Raw genomic sequence first — 22,442 nt, 5'->3', positions numbered from 1 at the left:
GTAACAAATGAATCTTTGGATGAATATATTTTTTACTTAGACCAAGTCGATAACAACAACAATTTTGACCTCTCGGAAGAGAAACTAACCTCCTCCCCAAAAGAGATTATTTATGATCCCATAGGCTGGGAAATGTTCTCCCTGATAATATTCACCATCCTAGGAGTTCCCAATGGTGGCCCCAAAAACACATGGCCAAGTTTATCAAGAGGTGGATAAGGAACCCCCTTGAAAGAGAGGCAAGGAACATCCTAAAGGCAGAATGCCCAAGACCTATGGTTTAAGATAAATTTTGTCTCACTCCTAATTTGGACACTGAACTTATCAAGTTCTTATTCAAAATGGGCAGGGACCCTAGGAAAGGGATGGCGCTCTCCCTAAAAAACTGTCAAGATCGAATGTTTGACATGCTTGGCCCTTTATGCTGAATGATCGACCTAATCGAGGAGAGCTACATCAATGGTGGAGCCAGAGAACATTTATCCTCCTTGGTAATACCGAGAGAAGGAAAATAGTTTTTATCAAAACTGACCCAAGCTCTGCGACAAGGCAATGAAAGAATCAACGACCAATCCCAATGGGCTCCTCTTTGGGTTGGATATGATCAAAGGATTGGATAAATATGCGGCAACCTTCACAGCTTTGGATAAAGCGCTAGCTAACATGCGCAGGGTCTTTAATTCGAGAGTTTTTGGTAGGGCCGGCCCTACTAAAGACCCTCCTTCAGGCAAAGAGGTTTTGGTTGTCCCTACCAGACCAACCTTTCCATCTACCCGCAACAAAGACGATCCTCCTGCTCAAGAGGCTTCAGAGCCAGAGGTGTTAATTCCTCCAACACCTCAAGTAAATACCTTTTCTCCTCATCCTTCCTCTTCAATAGGGAAAGTAGGGGGTCCCCTAAAACATTTCTGACACCTGGAAACACATGACACATGATCCTTGGGTACTAGAGACTTTTCAGGGTTTCAAAATAGATTTCACAGAAAAACCCAATCAAATTATAACTCCGAAAGTGTTAAATCTGACTCTAGAACAACAGTCTATTGTGGCAGAGGAAGTAAATTCTATGGTGACGAAGGGAGCCATTGTAGAAGTCTCTTGAGAACGCAGGAATTTCCAGAGCTATATTTCCCAGTTCAAAAAAAAAGGACAAGGGATGGAGACCAGTAATAAACCTAAGGGAACTGAACATTCTCTCACCTAGAACCATTTAAAGATGGAAGCGGTATCCATTTCCTCAGGGACATGTTTTTCAAAAAAGACTGGTTAGTGAAACTAGACTTAAAGGACACCTACTTTACAATTCCAATGGCAGAAGAATCCCAGTCCTTCCTACAATTCGCGTGGAACAACCACTTTTATCAGTTCCAAGCTCTCCCCTTCGGTCTACCATCTGCCCCTAGGTGTTTCACTTTCACCAAAGGTATGAAGCCCATTACCACAATTCTGAGAGAAAGAGGTGTCCGCCTTATAATCTATTTAGACAACATCCTCACCATGTCACAAGATCACTCTGAAATCCTGAAAGACTTGAATACTACTGTAGAACTTTTAGAGAGTACAGGCTTTTTCATAAACATGGAAAAATCCGTCATGACTCCCTTGAGGTCTCCTGGGCTTCGCGGTAGACACCGTGAAGTCTTTGCTGTGACTTTCCCTGAAAAAAATATTTCCAAGATTCGGAAAGAAATTTGTCATGTTCTAAAACTCGATCTTATAACTTTAATGGAACTAGCAAGACTCCTGGGCCTCCTATCCTCATCAATTCAAGCTATTTTCCCGGGTCCTTTACATTATCGGGCCCTTCAAAGGTTGAAGGGCAAAGCCCTCCGTTCTGGCCTTTGGGACGGAGACAAAATTGACTTAGACACAGAAACCAAGACAGAACTGACTTGGCGGTTAGAAAATCTGGATGCATGGAATGGCAAAGCCATATTTGGGATTTCCCTGGAATTTGTGCTAGAATCAGACGCTAGCCCTCATTGCTGGGGGACTTGCTTTCAGAATCAGAATACAGAACGTTTATGGTCCTATTCGAAGAGTTTACACCACATAAACGTTCTGGCTTTTTGCCCTAATGAGTTTCAAAGAATCACTTCAGGGGAGGTCAGTCATTCTCAAAATGGACAATATGTCGGCCGTTGCCTACATTAATCATCTAGGGGGCACCAGGTCACCAGACCTCTCCAACCTAGCCAAAAAACTATGGATGTTCTGCTTGGAACACAAAATTTCGTTAAAGGCAGAATACCTTCCAGGTCAAAATAATGTTTGTGCGGATTGGAATTCAAGGTTCCTCGTAGATCACACCGACTGGAAACTAAATCCAAACACATTCAAGAGTCTAGATTATCTTTGGGGTCCCTTATAAGTGGACCTCTTTGCGAGCAGACTCATGTTCCAACTTCCTAGATACTTCAGCGGGATGCCAGACCCGGGTGCTCTGGCAGTGAACTCCTTCCTTCGACCTTGGAAAGGAATTTGGGGATATGCTTTTCCCCCCTATGCACCGATCCAGCGCGTCCTTCAGAAGTTGAGGATGGATCAATCTTCAATAGTCCTAATAACACCCTTTTGGCCGTCCCAAGCCCGGTTTCCAACGACCTTGGAAATAGCTCACAAAGTTCCCTTTCTACTTCCAACTTCACCAGGCCTCCTAAGAGACATAGACGGTTTGGAACATCCCCTTCTTCAGAATGGGACTTTGAACCTTCTTGCCTGGAAAGTGTTAGGCGAGCCAATGAAATCTCTGGGCTTTCAGCGCAGGCTTCTTTTCTCCTCCAAGAATCATAGGCACCTGGTACAACCTATGGATACAACAGCATCTGGAAAATATGGTTTCATTGGTGCTTAGAAAGGAACCTGTTTTCCGTGGAGGCTCCTGTCGTGCATGTAGCTAATTTTCTTGTCGAACAATTTGAAAGAGGTCTTTCTTATAGATCAATTAACTGTTATAGATCGGCTATTTTTGAAGGTCGCTCCATTCTAAATGGTAGAACTATCAGCAAGAATTCCTTTAAATATGCAGAATTATGAAAAGCATCATGTGAGCATGTTGCATTTTAGCTGTAATGGGAATTCACACGCTATAATATGTTTTCCATGTTTACTAATTGGGTCAGTGGGATGGGCTATTTAACTCATTAGTTATGCATTGCCAAACTTGATTGACAAAGGCCTCTTGAATGCTGAAATGCGTCTCTTCTCGTGCTCGTAATTGAGGGCGTCCTGCACTAAGAAATAAATGCTGATTCCAATGCCACTTCGTGTCCGTGCCTGCTTTTCCATGGAATTTCTGTGGGAGTTAGGTGTTTTGGTTCATATATATATGTATGTATATGAGGCAAATGTATTTATAGACATTAGGGCAGCATGAAATATATTATATGCGATGATATGGCAGTTCCCTTTACATCAGTTTTTAATAACATCTATACACATCTCTGTATAGGAGTTTTGCTATGACTAAGCAGGGTAATTAACAGGTTACTTTTAACTAGTCTAATTGTGCTCAATTCACCCTCATCAACAGAATCAGGGATTGAGGTGGCTGGCTCTGAAAATCACAGCCGAAGCCATCAGCGATTGTTCAACTCAACAAACCAACTTCTCTGATTAGATGGAATTTTATTAAGTAATCAATAACTGGTCTAGCATTGTTAGTGTGCCGGATTGGTAGTTACTACCCCTGGCCTTCAGTGAATGGGCAATGGCCATAGAGAAATTCCCAGCATGCATTGCGCTTACCGGTTCTTGGCGGGTAAGTGATGTAGCCCTCACTGAGCCCCACTGTTTGTACCAAACTCTTGAAGTCTTCTAAAGCAGCGGTCGGGATTTCTGGCTTTCTGGCTGCAAGCAGAATTCAGAAAGAAAGACAAAACAACTGATGACAACGGGGTTCAGTCATAGAGGGTGCTATTACCATTTGTTTTAACACGTCACTTTAACTTACATGCACAAAGAAAGCCATTGGATGTTTTACATTTTACATTCTGATTCACAAAATTAGAATTAGATGAATCTTTGGGGCATATGTAGGTAATTTCCATTTTGCGATTCCCAAATAGCGATTTTTAAGGAATCGCTATTTGAGAATAGCAAAATGGAATGTAGGTAACAATTTGCATTTTTTTGGCGAATGTCTAACATTCCTTAATTGCGATTAGCAAATTGCGAATCGCAATTAAGGAATGAGTGTCCCATTCATTCCTATGGGCTAAGAGGCCCATAGGAATGAATGGGGCTACATTCTCAAATTGCGATTTTCTATGAGAAAATCGCAATTTGAGAATCGCAATTTTAAGGGTGCCAGCGTGTCCAAAGGACACTTGTTGCACCCCTGGAATGTGCCTCTAAGTACATCTGGCACACATACATGCCCTAAGGGCATGTCTGTGCGCCACATGGCACTTTGAATTTTAAATAAAATGCATTTAGAAAGGGAATCGCAAAATACCATCTACTTGGATTAGGTGGTATTTAGCGATTCCTTAAGCCAAAATCGCATTTTAAAATTCACTCCTACATAGCATTTAAGGAATTGCAAAATTGAGATTCCTTAAATGCTTGAGCAAAATAAGGAATCACAATTTTTGCGATTCCTTATTTTGCTAATGTTTGGATCTGAAAAAACGGATATTCTGTAAAGTATTTTTGCATGAAAGTTTAATTTGTTTTCAGTGGATCACTAATTTAATTTTTTGTTAAGATGAGGTGAAAAAAGATGGTAGTGATAAGAAACCTGGTAAATATGCAGTAAGTTGCCACCAATCAGCTAATATACACGTAATAGCAGTTCGTGGTTTCTGAGTTACTGTTTGGGCTGTACGTAGACTTTTCCCTACAATTGTTTTTCTTCTCTTTGCTGATGAAGTTTGCCTCACTGTCAGATATGCTCGTTTGTATTCTCGAGCCTCTGAAATCTTTTAAACCTGATAGTGAACTTCCTTTGCCTTACCTCACCACTATGTTATCCCAGTAAGTTTCACCTTTAATGATTAAGACTCAAGCACGAAACTCTCTTGCTTTTTTGCTTTTTTCCATGGCATCTTGTCTACCAAATACATCAGTGAAAGATGTCCGGCCATTTTGTGAATTCTCATTCTGTCTTCTTCCTCTTTACATTGCATTCAAACTTCTCTTCTGGTTAGACATTGTCTTCGCTCTTTCTTTACTGCGGATGACTTTTGGTTGCCATTTCTACAATTATAATGATTCAGACTCTGTTCTTTTGCACCATCAACATCATTTGATTTCTTATTCCTTCTTTTTCTCCTTGGCTGTTTTCGTCCAATCTGGTAATATGTTTTCTCCTACCAAGTCGAATACTTGTTCTGCTGACCATCTAAAACCATCTGTTATTAACTGTCTAATCAAAATAAAATCCCTTTTTTTTAGGTCGAGGCTAGAGTCAGCGCGCATGCGCTGCTGTGCGAGAGTTGCAGTATCTACTCTATGGGTATTGATAACACCCCTGGCTTCCAATTGGTTCCTAAGTGTGCTTTTAGAGAGTCCTTTCCTTTCAGTGGCTAATTTTATCATTTGTCCTGCTTTGCTGTGGGTGGTTCCCATCCCTGACGTCTGGCCCTGTTACGTGTAGAATTGCTCCTCAGTTTTATTTCATTTTTTCATTTTTTATTTCATGTTTTTAATTGTAAACAGTTCTTCATGCACGTTCTTGCATTTCCCTTTCCAGCGTGGCACCTCAATTCATCTTTAAAATACACTGCATATATGCGTCACACAGGGAGGAAAGTGTGCACAGCGCTGATAATTCCAAATGGCAGCTGGTATATTGATGCAATTGATTGTATACACGCATGTGAGTAAAAATATAATTTTGGTTGTGTTAGATTTGAAAAGTGTCCATAATTTTGATAGCACTGAGAACCATGCTATCCTCAAGGCTCTTATCATTATCGTTACTTATGCTACCAGAGTTGTGGTTATTGGTTTGTTGGGAAATCATGGCACTCGCAGCCAGTGCTGCTTGCTCTCACCGTGGTTCAGTCAGCTGCAGTGAATCAATGATCCTCTGCGGGCGCCTGCTCATGCGCATACCTCGCGAGAAATGCACATACGGGCGGCACGGCATGCGCCATTTTCAAGAAGAAGTCACAATGGAGAATGAGGGAAGCCCGGGGCCGCCGCCGATAAGGTAAGGTGTTTTAAATTCTTATTTATAATGTTTTAATAGTGCAGGCGGGAGGCGGGTGGGAGGCCAACTCCGCTCCGCCGGAGTGTGCCGAGATTTGCCTGTTCCGCCTACTTCGCGGAACGCAGAACAGGCAAAATTCTGCACATTCCGTGGGCGGAACAGAGTTGTCTGCCCACCCTGAGTGGCAACCCTCCTCTCCTCCTCCTATGGAACAGGAGTTGAACAGTGGTAACGTGCGCCAGTGTCTGACATCACATCTCCAATTGGGGAAGGAGATTAGTGTTCAAGAATTCCTTTGGGTCCCAGGTTATTTGTATACCGCAATATTAGAAACCTGCCCACAAAATTGGTGCCCCTACAAGACCAGGGGAAAAATCAATGACTGACCAATTAATACAATAGCCCTAATAACTACCAATTAGGTAAAAAGTTGCAGGACCCTATGAATGGAGGAAGTTGAGTTTGTCTCATAAAAGATAATATTGTCAGCATACAGGGATATATGCATTCCTCTCAGTCGCCTACAAGGTGTACCCCCTCCAACAGCAGGTCTTGCCGAATCCAAACAGCAAGTGGCTCCAGGGCCAAGGCAAATATAATGGGAGAGATGGGACAGCCCTGCCTTATGTCCTTCTGTAAGAGAAAAACCTGAGAGACCACTCCATTGACTCATACCTTCGTCAAGGGCTCTTGTTCTAGAAGTCATGCCCATTCTGGCATCCAATTACATTTCCACTGCCGGATCTGCACCCTGGCGGCCAGTAACTGACCACACACCACATGAGCGAAGGAGAATTTGACAGGTGCGCCTACATGGCATAAAGCCCGACTTGTCCGGGTGTACAATCGATGTAGTCTGGATGCCAGTACTTTTGCCAGCACCTTTACTTCAACACTAAGGGGTCCATTAGGATGACGGGCGGACTTTGTCCGCCCGTCATCCTACCGGTGAATGGGACCACCCGCCATAAGGGCGGGGGTCCCGTTTTACATATTAAGATGCGCCCGCCACAGTGCGCTTCCCACATTTTTAGCATTGCGGTGGGCGGTGCAGAAAGCACCGCCCGCCGCAATGCTAAAAATGCATGTTGTGCATTGAAATGCAGGGGGTACCATAGGTACCCCCCATGTGCACCCCCCACCCCCACGGAGTCCCTGGGGGCCCGCAACGGGCCCCCGCACGGGGACTCCGCATGCCTTTCCAAATTCCCAAATGCCTATCCTAATATGGCTGGCGGTGTCTAATAGACACCGCCACCATATAAACCCTTTTCCGCCCCGGCCGCAAGGCGACCGGGGCGGAAAAGCGGTGGACGGTCTTTCCGTCCGCCGCGGCCAACCATGCCATGATAATATGGCGGGGGGTGTTTTTAGTCAGGATGGCGGGCGAATTGCCCCCGCCAGGCAGGCGGTGGCTACTGCCTGCCTGGCGGGGGCAATCCACCCGCCATCCTAATGGACCCCTAAGTAGGGATATGGGTCTATACGAATAACAATCCACTGCTGGTTTACCTTTTTTATGGAGAACTACAATCATGGCTGTCCTCTGATGCTGGAAAGGCAGCCCAGCTTCCGCGCTTTACCAAATCTGGCTAGCATATGTAGGACTATCTTATCCGTCATTCCTTTATACAGTTCTATAGAAAGACGATTCTGCCCCTTGCCTTCCTGGGGGATGCACACATTTGGAAGATTTAGTTGATCAGAAGATGGATTGCAGAGTTAATGAAGCACTCAAGACACCTGAGGGTACAGCAAATAATGCCTGTAGCCCACCGGAGAGACTGTTAGGACATTTGTTGTGTTTGAGTGAGATGGGGATAGATTTTGTTAATATTACAAACTTTGAAGCATAGAGAAAATGTGCCTAAGGATGACCTTGAAGAATAAAATGTTATCTTTAGGTTGTGTTGTATGAGGAGCATAGCGCGAGCACAGAAGGATAACAAGAAGGTAGGTTGGAGGAAAATGGGTCTTGTAGAAGATAGGAAAGCGTGGAATGACCAACTGAGGTAAGGGAGAGGGTAATAAGCAAGTATATAGATTGGATATAGTCTAGGGGATCAAAGTAAGACTCAGCAAAAGAAGAAGAGAATAGGAATCAATGTAGTGGTAAGACTGATTGTAAGCTTCTTATTCGGAGACACCTCAAACCAACATTAAGAGGAGACAAAATGTGATAATTAGCAGGAGAAGGAACATCTAGAGAAGGTTCCTTCCGTTTAGGGAGAAGGTGGCACAATTATAATAGTCAGGAAAGTACCAGACAAGAGTAAAAGGTGTTGGGAAAGAGGCAAACATGAAGAGCCAGCTAGAGACAATGGGATATGCAGAGGAGATTGCAGTCCAATAGAGAATGAAGATGTGGACTCAGAGGAGAGAGTAGAAGAAAGTGAATTGCAAAATAAAGAATGTTGCAAAGTCGGAAGGTAGATAGGATCAGATGTGCTTTGGTTGCAAATAGAGCAGTCTGATAGTGCTTTGAATGTTCTAGGATGTTCTCCTGGGATGCTTCCCAACATACGTACCAAACAGTCTCACCATCAGGCAAGCAGTGCCGAAATCCGAGGTTCCTTGCGTGTACTCTATGATGCTATCATGTAAGTCCCCCTTAACGAATCGGATGTCACTCTTCTCGATAACTGAAAATAAGACAAGAGCTACTTACTTGCAAGAAATTTGAAGCCAATGGTTTGCACATTTCATTACATTTTTGAGACAAAATTGAATTGCAGGTAAAACATAAATCTGCTAAGTAGGTTAAATGAAACCAATAATAGTATTAAAATTGCTAATTTCTTAAATATGCTAAAAATAATACTGTTCATGTGCAGAAATAAAAGAAAATTAAGACGGTTGACTGCACATTCTGAACGTGAAGTCTCAAAAAGATAGTAATTATGGAAGCGCTGCTTTTCAATAATGCCAATCAGATCAAACAAGTCTTTACTCCTTACTTAATATGCAGATATGTTAAAGACAACGTGGGAAATATATTATACTACCACAGCCAGAAGAGCATCTTACAATCACTCATACCTGTATCGAGATTTGCATGGGTAGGACTCTGTTGTGGTGTATAATACAAACTTATCTTGTTGGTTTTGACTAACTCAAGTGGAGCATGAGCAAGGCAGGGCTGACGGAAGATGCAAGGGTAGACCAGGCATGAGCATGTGTGGTTTATAGTCCCTTTGATGATGGGCGGCCTGGAGTAACTGTTAATTGTGGGAGTATTGGGCTGGAAAGTATATGTTTTCTTACTGCTTTGAAAACAGAGACAGAAGATGGTCCTGAGATGAGCATAATGAGAAATGTTACTAGTGAAATGTGAGGTGCAAGTTGACCGACACATTTATGATCAATTCATAAAACATGAAACCTTGGGATGCTCATCATTAAGCCATGTGCTTTTCCACAACAATTTCACTTTTTGAGATGGAAGCTGCAGCCCTTTCCACACCACAGAGCTTTTTACTTATAATGGTAGGCAAAAGCCATGTTCATGGGGGTAAGCGAACACGTCTGTTATAATTTATCGAAACTTGCCTCCTTCTATCTCTCCACACAAAAAAATACTTTATAAAGTTATGGCAAGTATAAAAGCTCTTCCTATTTTAAACCACCTACTGCTCGTCATTGCACCTAATGCAGTAACTGAAGTACCTTCTACAAGCGGTCATTGGCCCAGCCATGCTTGGTGTGAGGGCTCCATTCTGTCCACCTTCTGAAACTTTCTGTGATTTACCATAACCTCATCCTCCTAAACATGATTAGAAGTCTCTTGGCAACCTTATAATCATGAATACAATCAATAAACTATGATGTATTATAACCGAACTGAAGAAACAACGTGCTATTGTTATAATCCATGTTATGAAGAAATTATTCAGAGCACTTTTATAGGGGTCTTCAATTTTTTTATGGGTCAGGTAAGGGTCAGTACAAGGGTCGCCCCTAGGCTCCACTCCATTCAGGGCCCTTCTCTGTTATAATTATAAATATTTAGGTACCACAAAGATGGACTAGCTTGCTGGTGTGATATGTTCTTGAATAAGCAGGTAACGTGGTCTGATAAACTGAAACTATTGGGATTTGTGTCCCTAGACATTGTTAACTTTCAGAATTTTATGATGACAGTGGCCAGCTGGATTGAAGGTAATTGCCTGAAACTTAATTCCAGTAAGACTGAGATCCTGTTGTTTGGAAAGCACACCCAATCCTGGGGTGATCATTCATGGAGGGAAAGCCAGAGGCTCCCTCCCTCACCTAAATCATCTCTAAAACTTGAGTATTTGGTTGGATGATTCCCTTCGCTTTGAGATCCAAGAGGGCACTCTTGCTGGCACCTGTTTTGGCCTTAAACCAATTATCGTTTTTTTCCAACCTCACATTCCACAGTTGATCATTCATTCACTTATCCTGTCGTGCCTGGACTACTGTAACATTCTGAATGTATGTGGCAAGAAATCAATCTTAAGGAGGCTGCAGTCAGTCCAATATGCTGCAGCCAGATTACTGTTCTCCCTCCCTACGTTTTGTCCTGCCTTTGGGCCCCTTCAGAAGCTCCACTGGTTGCCTGTTGAGTGTATTCAATTTAAAGTTCTTTGTACTGAACACAAGATTACGAATGTTTCAGGTGCCGCCAATCCTTTTTGCCTTATGCAGCCCTATCTTCACACGAGAGTGCTCTGCTCAGCTGAGATAAGCCTGGCTGGGATCCCTCATTTAAGAAGAAAAAGACCAGGAGGTCGCTCTGGCTCTTGCTCTTTGGAACAGTCTGCCCCCTGAACTAAGGAACATGCAGATTCACCTTTGCTTCAGGAAAAAACATAAGACCTTGGGCAGCTATGCCCTCTATAATTTTTATTAACCTAACATTAGTCATCATTTTAAATACATTTATGATCTGCCTAAGCTACTAGAAAACCAGGGCCCTCATAATGTTTAGGGCCCAGGCCCAAGATCAGCTGGCCAGAAGCTATACACTTTGCTATGTACCTTGCTCAGCCTTCATTTCTACAATGTCTAGACTAAGAGTCACTGGTGGACCTGGTGTAGTTTGAACATTCCACACACTGACATCACAAGCTCCGTGCACTAATTCACTCATAAAGACAATAGGGAAACACTGGATTCCACAGCTATGTTTGTGTTTCTACAGATACTGGTAGCATCACTGGTTGACCCCGCCCTTCCAAGTGACACCATGCTGGCCTGGTGCATTGCATGAAAAGGTGTTTACTGTGGACGCCCTACAGTTGATACTTACCGCTTTTAGTGTATTGACCGGGTTTGATTGTATAGTAGGTCATGTCCTTACTCAAGCATTGCAAAATTCTGGAAAAGAACACAGATAAGAATGCATATTCATTAGCAAACGTATTACAGACGTATAATACATTCCTTCTTTCTTTGGCACATGTCTTAGGAGATATGTGAGTGCTTGCTCTCTAGGCGTAATGAACACAATTCTGTGGACGTATGTTTCCATGTGCTCACCGTTCACAGTAAATAAGGGTGACATTTCTTATTAGGCCCTGTGATTATTTGTATACCTAGTATACCGGGTAACAAGTCCTGGTAAGCGAGTATGCACTTACTCATTACTCCTAAAAGAGAGTACTTACTCACAAATCACACAGGTATAACTTGCATGTACTCTACAGCTATAGTCAATTAGTGTGCATATGGTCAACAAATTCCTCTAGATAGGTGTTCACATTCACCCTAATTTCCACAAATGGTTGTGTTCTTCGCAATACAACCAATATATAGTTGTGTGTCTACTCATGAGTGCCTGTGGGTAAGGGTATGTATGGTCATTAATCTTAATGGACATGTACACACATGCTCTCAGTGCTCACGTTTATATATACCTACTCATTTATCCATGTGGTTAATCTGTGCCTACTCACTGTTACCACTAGATCATTCTATTTACTTAATATTTTTTTATGTAGGGCACACCTCACCTTGGCAAGTTTCGAAGCACTTTACTTGGTATAGTATAGAAGGCATTGTGAACAAAGTATACAGAATTTTCTAAATGTATATATATTTACAGTGCCTCTGGAAAACTGTGTAAAGGCTGGAGAGCCATAACTTTACATTTAATTTAAAATACACATTTTTAGCATTGCCTTTAAGGTGCAGCAGAAAAAGTGCACGTATTTACATCCTTAAATTCCTGCTTAACAGATACGATTATCGAAGAGAGATTCGCAAGACAGGTAAGACTGACCCAAGCATAAAAGGTAAAATGAACCTTAGATAAAAGTCTAAATACCACAGCATTTTCAACATAAGATTGATTTCCAGGTTTATGAAGGTGGTTTGGTAAATATTTCACAGGAGAAAGATCTGTGGGGATAGCTACCCCGAAATTCATAGTTGGGGTTTCAAATCTCTCATATTGCAGTATTATGGGGAACAGTTGTAATTGTAATTGCACTAATAAAACGCCTACTACCCCTGACGAAGTGCTTCTCGGAGAGTAGTACCCTACTCAGGAACCCAAAAAGGACTATTGGTGAATTAGTATAGGGAGATATGAAATTATCTGTGGTGGACATGTGAGATTGTTATTTGGATTGAAAAAGGATAGTAGAGGGAAAGAAAAGGAACAGGTTTGCATTTATATAGCACTAGCTACCCCTGATGCAGTGCCAAATCACTTTTCCGTAGGTAGCAAGCTTCCCTGGATTCCAAACAGGATTAGTGGGTAATTAAGGTAGGGAAATATGAAATTAATTTGAGTGGGTGGACATATAAATCTGTTAGTTGGATTGAAAATGATAGTGGACGGATAGAAGAGGTAAGGGTCAGGAAAGTGTTTCTTGGAGATCGTACTAGTAGTAGGAGGTTTGGGGTGAGAAAAGAGGAGGAGAAGGGGCAAGAGTCAGAGGGATGGGTTTATAAAGGTTTGTTTGGGAGATCGGAATAGTAAAAATAGTTTGAGATGAATCAAGGGGGGAAGAGGGAAGAGTCTAGAAAGAGCTGTTTTGGGGATCATAGTAGTAGAATGGGGTTTGGGATGAGTCAGAGAGTGGAGGTAGAGGATAAATTAAGAGAGGTATAAGGTGAGAAATAGGTTAGTGCATTGGCGAGAGTAGTAGAATGAGGTTTGGGATGGGTCAGAGAGTGGAGGTGGAGGATATATTGAGAGAGGAATAGGGTGAGATATAGGGTAGTGCATTGGAAATTCTGAATCAGAAGTAAAGTAATACATATAAGGATGCATCAGTACATGGAAAGTATATATGTATAAGGAAGGTAATATATGTAGATTTAAGTTGTATTTAATAATCTTAGACTTTCAAGTATAGCAGTACTTTAAGATGATTTATATGTTTTTATAAATTATAATTCTTTATGAAATTCAATCGTGAAGCAATCGTAGATAGTTAATTATGCTAAAAATTGACTTATTTATGCAGTGACCTATATACTAGGCCTGGGCGTGAAACTCTGCTCTGCTCACAGAGTTTGGGGAATTTGGGCGCGGAGGAGCACGGAGTTCCTGACTTCTGCCTTTCAGGCGTGAAGTAGAGTTTTTTTGTTTCATTTTCCACTCAAGATTTGGTTTGGCACTCACTTGTGATCGCCACAAGACTTCAGGCTCGCTCACACCACTGGCTAACTCTCGTGAGACTTAGCGCTTACTCACATACATCTGGCCACGCTGATCACAAACTAAGCACTCGAGTGGCTTTTGTGCTTGAGAAGCAGCTGAGAGGCTTTTCGAGTGGATTTTCTTCCACAACTGGCCGAATTGTATTTTTTGCGCAAGAAGCTTTTTTTTTCCTACTCATTTTTCCAACATCAAGGAAGTGCCCCAGAGACTCCCTGTACCTGTCCAGCAGGCTCCTCTCAGTGCTTTGCCTATCTACTGGTCACATTTCATTGGGATTTGGAACTGGAAGGATCACTCTCCTTGTCTGCTGCATATATACCATTGGATTTAAGGACTTTGTATTTGAGATTTCAAAAATAAGGGGCAAATTTGTTATGATGTCGTTCAGAAACTCTTCTGACCGAAATGGTTAAGGAATAGTTTTTGGCTGAATCATGTTCTGCATGTCTGATCGACTAATTACAATGCTTCCCAACATTGTTCGGTCAGACTTGCATTTACTTCAATGGGAGCCTGTGTTCAGAAAGAGAACACAGGCCCCCATTGAAAAAAGGGGTGGTTGGGGAAAACCTTGCACTATGTGGCAGGCACCCTATGGTGCTTGCCACATTGTGCATGGTTGGAAAGAGGGGTCCCTTGGGTACCCCCACGGGCCCCAACCGAAGGCCTCAGGGTGAAGGGGGGCCGTTTCATGTCAGGCAGACCGAACTGGAACAGCTGTCCGAATCAGTCATTATAATTGGAAACCGTGTCCTTAGAGCTGTAGGTTTTGGCTCTGAAAGACTCGGCCTGTCCAAATGCCTTTTGGCACCGAATCGGACACCCCGAATGGTTTCCAGGCATCGTAATCAGTCAGTTTGAAAGGTGTACAATTCGGTTAGGAAACGTTGCTTCCGAATCGAATTCTGAATTCTAAATCCCATTTGGAGCCTTTCCGAACTACATCGCAATCGGCTCCTAAGTTGAAAAACTGGTTTATAAGGGTGTTGTTTGTTTGATTGGGGGCATGCACCTGAATTTATTTGCACTTTTACTCAATTTTTACATTTATTGCGGTGGGTGGCCTGCAGTTTAAGTAAGGGCTAGGTATTTTTTTTAATGTAATTTTTCTTTTTTTGTAAAGGAAATATATTGCATAGCTTATTATATGTTCTTCATGTTTTAATATAAAGTTGCAATATTAATTCAATTCGCTATGTGGCCTAGTCTGCCAATGGCCTTCCAGTCAGTAGGCCCAGTACTAGTTATGAGTGCATAAAACTGTTTCTGTCGTGTCTGTTGAATCATTTAGGCCATGGATGGGATTGAATTAAATTACCAAATGGTAAGGTTTTTGGGGGAATTTCACATTTTTTTCTGCAAACAGTGTATAGGCAGGGTAATTATATTTGATGCCTTTGGCAGATGAGTGTTATTGTAAAATTTCTTAGCCCAGTCAATTTTTGTTTTTGGTATTGCTAAATTAATGCTCTTTTACCTGTGTTACCATGCCTCCTTTGTCTGGCCAGTGTGTTTGCCATCGACCACCATTTGTTTTTGTTTCCCATGCCACTTGGCCAGGAGCCATTTTTAGGCTGAGTATTTTAGATCTCTTGTATATACTTTAGTATATACTTATATGCGTATGTACTTTGTGGGCTCTGGAGATCAGCCCTAGGACTTGTCTGCTTCCTCTTAGGGACTTTTTTTCTGTTCATCTGCCTCTATCTAACTGTCTTGATAGAGAACGACCAGTAGATGTCAGTAAAATACCAAAATTGCTTCCTGCTTGTTCAACTGCCTCTATTTAACTGTCTTGATAGAAAACGACCAGTAGAGGTCATCAAAATACCAGAATTGCTTTCTGCTGACGGACTTTCTTTTAAAAAAAATTCTGGCAACTGCCTCTATTTATCTTTCTTAATAGAAAACGACCAGCAGAGGTCAGTAAAATACCAGAATCACTTTAGCATTTTCTCGATTCCAGTCCATAGAAATTGTCTTCCACGAGCACCCGTAGACAATGATATTTTTTTCAAAACTTGTATTTTCAGTGATATAACCACTGAAGGCCCAGATTTTATATTAAAAACAGAGCTTTGGACTACACCATTTCCAGCTGAAAGGCAATATTTCTCCCCTTGTGTTCCCATACCTGGCGTGTTATGCATTTTAGTGCTTACTTTCCCTCCATGTTAAAGAAAAGTAGACAGTAGAAATTTCAGCACCCAGGCTAATGTGCTGCATAGCTAAATGGCTATAAGGTCCCTAAGGTGAGACCGATTGCATTGCAAATGCTTGTTTTGTATAGTCAGAGTCCATAGGACTGTATGTGTTCTTTGTTGTGGCCATTAGGCCTGGGTGGAAAACTACGCTACACTCGTGGAGTGTGCGTAGTTAACGCAACTACGCGCTACGCGAATTGCAGGAAGAACAGTGCAAAATCGGGTAGCAGGCATTTTTTGCTTGCTCGTGGTCCTCAACGTCAAGTTGGCGACCGCGAGAGAGCAAAATGAACATCCAGGCGAGACTTTTTCCTCGTTCGCGATCAGCAACATCAAGTTGCCGATCGCGAGCGTAGAAAATGAAACTCCCCACGAGATTCTCAAAGCGGGGAGGTCAGGTTTCTCCTTGCGAGTGGTTGCGTATGCTCGTGACCTCTCGCAATGAGAAACTACCAGTCCGCTTTAAGAAAGCTGCCGCTTGAGTACATATCTACTCCAGCCGCAGAAAATGACTCGCACTGTGCATGATGCCGTTTGCAATGATTGCACAGTGCGGACAAGCATCCGGCACTGTGCAATCATTGAGAACAGCATTTTCCCTACCGCACTAAGCAGTTCGCATAGCTTGCGTAGTGCGAAGTGTACTTCGCCTAGCTACGCGTAGCGCTACTACGTAAATTACGCCCAGGGCTAGTGGCCATGCCTCCTTGCTGGTTAATGTTGTTGTGACTATGTTTGTAGGCAGCCAGTGTGCTTTTGTTATAGGCCTGCATTTGTTCTTTCTTTTCCAGGCCTCCTGCTTGTTGTTGTGACCACGTGGCTGGTGGCCCTTTTGTGTAGGCAGCCAGTGTGCTTTTGCTATAGGCCTTCATGTGTTCTTTTTTTCCAGGTCTCCTTATCAGGGGCAAACTGGGACGAAGAACGGATTCTTCTCTCTGGTAGGCTCGCAAAGGCAGCTGGAACCCAACAATGCCCAGAAACCATCCGATGAACACTGAACCAGAGACACCAATGCTCACCCAATGACCTCAAGGGAAGGGGGTTTGGGAACACACAATAAACTAAAATAAGAAATTAAAATAAGAAGGTAAAATAAAGAAGGAAACAACTGGTGTGCGTTCGTGCTGGTGGAGAAGCAAACTCTGGGTCACAGAATAGTCTGTGACACTGACCTCAATAGGAGAGGGAGAGGAGACCAGCTCCTATTGTGATTGTACGAACACTCAAAAGCTATAAACAACAAACAAATGACAAGTCATGCATTAGCTTCTGTATTATGTCTGATGATGCCTTAACTTGAGACAGAAAAAGCAGGAAAGACACACTTACCCCTTGCAAGTTATAACTAAGCACACACACGCACATACACACTTGCATAGAGATAGTCCTTTAAGAGGTAGGACTATATGTATTAAACCAACTTGACCCTGTACCCCTCTGTTGTAGTACCATGCAAGGCTTGGGAGCGTTACCAAGACCTTATTACAACGGCACCACAGCGATATCAGTGAGGAATTTGAAAGAATCAACAAATACACCATGGAATGTTCCACAATGGTATGAAAATCAACAAAATAATTCATGCCTAAGTCTTTCCGAGCACAGAAGAAAACTAAAAAGAAGTCAAGAAGTCTATGACATCAGGAATCATCAAGCTCCATAAGAAAAGATCTCCACGGAACCAAGACCTGCTTCAGAATACAAAAAATGCAGTTCAGGGATGCATCTGTGAGGAGCTGGAACCGTAACAGGCCAGGGACCTCCAACCGGGACTTTAAGGGATGAGTCGTCGAGCCGCGGGACTGCTCTGTGTGAGATTCTCAATGCAAAGCGTTGGGACGTTACTAGGGTGGGGTTTAAATACCTCTGCCAACCAAGATGACCCCCGTGAGGTTAGCAGGTTGAGTAGTGGGAGCCCCAGCTGCATCTGCCTATCCTTGATGCAGGGCAGAAGAGCGCAGGACCCGCCGCCAAGGGCCGGCCAAGCCGAGAGAGAGTACGCGGCGCCAGCCTTCACAGGGCCAGTCCTTACTCTGTTTACGATGTGTCTGGATACTGTGATGCCTGCGGGGACAAGGTTGATGAAAACAAGACAAGACAGCACAAAAGGAGACTCCATCCAGTGATAGGTAAGGTTCTCTCCCCAGGGTTGAGAAGGCAGTGTGAGGTGTGCTTGTGTTGTGGAAACTGGTTTAGGATCCTCAAGCAGTTAATCAATCGCTCTGATGCCCCCCCGACAGAGGACTATCCCCTGATGGATGACCCCAACCCTGCAAGCAGTTTTCCTTGGAAGGATGTACTGTACACAATGAGGGCCCCCTTGCCCTAAGACTCCAACCCTGCTGCGTGGAGGACGACGTTGTGCAGCCAGGGATATCCTAATTCTCCTGCTTATTGTTGTGACCATGTGGCTGGTGGGCATTTTGTGTTGGCAGGCAGTGTGCTTTTGCCAAAGGCCTACATGCCTTCTTTGTTGTGGCCAGGCCTTCTTGCTGGTTGTTGTTGCTGTGACCATGTGACTGGTGGCTATTTTGTGTAGACAGCCAGTGTGTTTTTGCCATAAGCCTTCATGTGTTATTTGTAACCCATGCTTTTTTTTCACAGTATTGTTGTTGACCATGTGGCACTGGCTGGCAGCCATTTTGTGCTTCTAGTCAGCGTGCCATTGCCATAGGCTTGCATGGAAGGATGATATATCATAATGTATGTTTGAGGATAATTTCACTATTAATTTTATTATTTAACTTTTTTATTTAATTTTCTTTTTATATTTTATTTTATAATGTGTTTATATTTTTGAATGTAAGATTATTATTTTAACATTTTAAATGTACATTTTTATTTAAATGTTAATTGTTTGTAATTTTTAATTTTTTTATATGTTTAAAAAAATGTAAATAGTTTTTTCCTGTTTTGCCTTGGTTGGTCCATCATCCATCCATCCATCCACCATTGGTGCACAGCCGTGTAATAGCGTACATTTTTTTAGGTATATAATTCAATTTCCTCCTGGTGGACACCCTGCACTTTAGACTTTAGCATCATTACTTTTTTTTTAAGATTACTATTCCATTTACCCATTTGTTCCCTGAGTGCCACAGTTGTCTCCTTTAGAATAAATGACCATAAAAGAAAGCGCTCTATCATTCTGTATATTGTGTATTATATTCTGATGGGGTATTTTGGTATGGTGGTTTGGTTTGACTTTAAAGTGGTTACCTAAGTTAATAAAACAACCTAACAGTGCCTTTGTCTGTACTAATTCAAACTTCAAACAATGTCCCATTTCACACTATTTGTTTTTCTTGCTTGTTTGCCTTTAGGTGCCCAAGACAGGAGAAGAGACATCACCTGCAGTATTGCCAAACAGATGGCCTTTTCAGTCACACATCAGTCCTCCAATCACTTCTGCAGCTTGGTACGAATGCCAACCGAGAGCTTTAAGAAGGCCCCAAAGAACGATGCTGCCAAGAAAATGACCATTTAGAAGAAGCAACTTTCTACCACTGGCGTGTTGGCCAGAAGCTTTTTCAAACTAATTGCACCTGCTGCACCGGCCTCAGCGAGCACGCTGGGAGCAGCACTTCTGCATCAACAGCACCAACCCAACCTACGCCCAGGGCTATGTCTGTGAGTGAGGCAGCCTCTGCAGTCATGTCGACGCGGCCGAGTAGAGAAGTTGAATCGGATTTGTCCCTTTCACAAAGTAGTACATAATCGTTTCAGGAAACAAAGCAAAGTGGACAGCAGCCGCAACCAGCAACAGTACATTTCCCTAATGTTGGAGCATAAAAGGAGGCTGAGATTTCTTCAGAGCCAGAACCTTCTCTTTTAGTATTATTGGCTCCCAGATCTCCAGCAAAGTAAAGGAAGGGTACTACTCCACCATCTTCTCCAAGCACCACTTCTGCTGATTATGATAGTGACATGGGGCCTCATTTATGAGGCCGTGCGTCACTTTTACGCCGCCGGTGCACCACTTTTTGTGACGCACCAGCAGCATAAAAAATGTGCCTTGTTGCACCATATTTACAAAGTGACGCATCTAGGTAGATGCGTCACTTTGTAAACCCCTGCACTACATTATACCTGTGGCAGGTATAATGTATGCGGGGGGCGTTCTGACGCAAGAAAGGGTCATAGAAGTGACGCAGTGAAATCTATAAGATTTCACTGCGTCACTTCTAGGACACAAATGCGTCAATTTCTTACGCCTGCCTCACAGCAGGCGTAAGACTGATGCAGGCCCCTTCACATGGGGCTTGCCCCATGTGAAAGGACACATTGCTGGAGTTGCGTCACTTTTGTGACACACTCCAGCAATGCGTCACTTTTGCGCCATACAGATACATCAGAAATACTGACGTATCTGTAACTCCTTGCGCCATGATGCGTCATACTGTAAATATGACGCATCATTGGTGTCGCAAGGAGGGCGCAGTGAAAAGTGACGCATCGCTGTTTTCACGCAGCGATGCGTCACTTTTCATAAATGAGGCCCCTGGAGTGGACCATGGCAGAGTCCAGGAGACAACTGGAGAGGTAAGGGAAAAGAAAAGATCCTGAAAGACTTAGAATTATGGAAGGGAATGATGAGGAGGATGACGAGGAGTCTGTCATTGCTTTTCATCCTGCTCAGAGGGATGTGGCACATGTAGCACTGCCAGCTTCCCTATTTTCAAAGCCCCAGCTGAGACCTGCACCAAACCCTACCTCAGGAGAAGCAGAGAGGCCATCAACGACACGCCCACATACCTCCAGTTATTCTTCAGGCATTGGCAGTGGCACAGTAAAAAAGTTCTGCTGCCCAGTTTGGGACTTTTTTACAGTTAGCAAAGAGGGGGAGCACATTGCAGTATGCTGCATTTGCAACACAAATGTTTGTCGAGATAAGCCTGGTACAAATTAGGGTACTGGAGGAAAATGAGCCTTATGAAAAAAACACATGATCAAGTGGGAGGAGCACATGAAAAAAATAGCTGAATGTAGTTGTGGTGGTGAGGAGAGCCAGATACAAGTCCAATCACAGTGGAAGGTAATGATGAGGAGGAAGAGGGTGACATCTTCACACAAAGCAGCCATCTGATTACTAAGCATGGGCGGATTTTGCGGATCCACGATTCGCGGATTTGCGTATTCACGGATCGTGGATCCGCAAAATCCGCGGATTTTGCGGATTTGCGGATCCGCGGATTTGGGGCGGGGCTTCCATGCGAGTGCACATGCCTCTTGTGTGGGTAAAAGGGCTGAGGCCGATCAGAGCAGTAGGTGAAGAGACAGAAGCCCCTGGTCACAGGAACAGCAAAGGGATTGCGCTCCTGACGGTTTATAGCACCATTGCCTGAACTGCAATCCTTGGCCAGACACGGAAGGCACTTACACACCACCGGCTATCACAGATAGAGGGATACCGAGAACAGCTAACATTAGAACAACCAACAGACGATACCCTGCCCACCTCACGGCCTGCTGCGGTGCCATATATTGCCGGCGCCTTCCCCCTCCCGGATTTCGCTTGCCATACCCTTCCGTCATCCTTTCATCGCCTCTTTAGAACTTCTGGTATTCAAAGGGAAACGGGACCCCGCCTCGTGAATAAATAAAGCCCTCCTTTCTCTTTTATCCTGGCTGCGAGAATTCAATCGGCCTGCCGGCATCCGTCAGCCATCTGTAGCAACTCCCTCAACTAGTTCCAGCGACCATGTGTGTGTTACTATGCAATCACCCCGAAGGGCGCAGGGGTCCCTTGGGTGAGCTGTCCATCATAGTGGGTCACGGGAAGAGCAAAGGGATTGCGCTCGTGAAAGTCAAGGATGCAAAGGCCTCTATCCAGCATCACAGATGAAAGAAAGCACACCAAAGGGCATGGTGTAACTATTTTACGATGGCGCCGGCAAGCTGCCAGCACCATCCTAAAATAGTTACTAAATTAGCTTCAACAGGAAGCTCTAATAGATAAAATACAGCAGGTGCTCGAGCACCTGCTTTATTTTATCTATTAGAGCTTCCTGTTGAAGCTAACTTAGTAACTATTTTAGGATGGCTCCGGCAGCTTGCCGGCGCCATCGTAAAATCGTTACAACAGGCCAGCAAGGCTTGAACTTTTGCCCCCGGAATCCGCCGCTCGGGGATTTGCGAATTCGCGGTAAATTAGCGGGAGTTCGCGGATCGCGAATTTACCGAAAATTCGCAAAATCCGCGAGCGTAACGGATTTTGCGCCCATGCTTACTGATTACCCACCTCTGCGACGTCACAAATGCCCAAGATTTGGAGTGAGATGGAGACACCATGGCATATAGTGACTGCCCCACCATGATGCATATTGAGTCTACCACCACTATCTACTTCTCGAAATATGCATGTGTCAGTGGCCCCAGAATAGAAGAAAATCCAGGCTACTATTGCAGACATCTTTCGGCAGGAGGCACCCTACAAGGGGACCCA

General features: G+C 43.5%; 1 protein-coding gene across 1 annotated transcript in view; it reads right to left on the bottom strand.

Moving 5' to 3' along the window:
- Positions 1–2,985: 2,985 nt before the first annotated feature.
- Positions 2,986–22,442, bottom strand: part of LOC144752436 (olfactory protein-like) — a 330,004-nt gene continuing 310,547 nt past the window's right edge. The window contains exons 4-7 of the mRNA XM_078640366.1: positions 11,430–11,475; positions 8,686–8,799; positions 3,748–3,849; positions 2,986–3,014 (exon numbers count right to left, since the gene is read on the bottom strand). Of these exons, the coding sequence (XP_078496492.1) occupies positions 2,986–3,014; positions 3,748–3,849; positions 8,686–8,799; positions 11,430–11,475 (291 nt within the window). The remainder of the gene's footprint in view (positions 3,015–3,747; positions 3,850–8,685; positions 8,800–11,429; positions 11,476–22,442) is intronic.

Source organism: Lissotriton helveticus, chromosome 5_1 (genome assembly GCF_964261635.1).
Source record: "Lissotriton helveticus chromosome 5_1, aLisHel1.1, whole genome shotgun sequence".
Classification (NCBI taxonomy): domain Eukaryota; kingdom Metazoa; phylum Chordata; class Amphibia; order Caudata; family Salamandridae; genus Lissotriton; species Lissotriton helveticus.
This window is presented reverse-complemented; position numbering and strand designations above follow the sequence as displayed.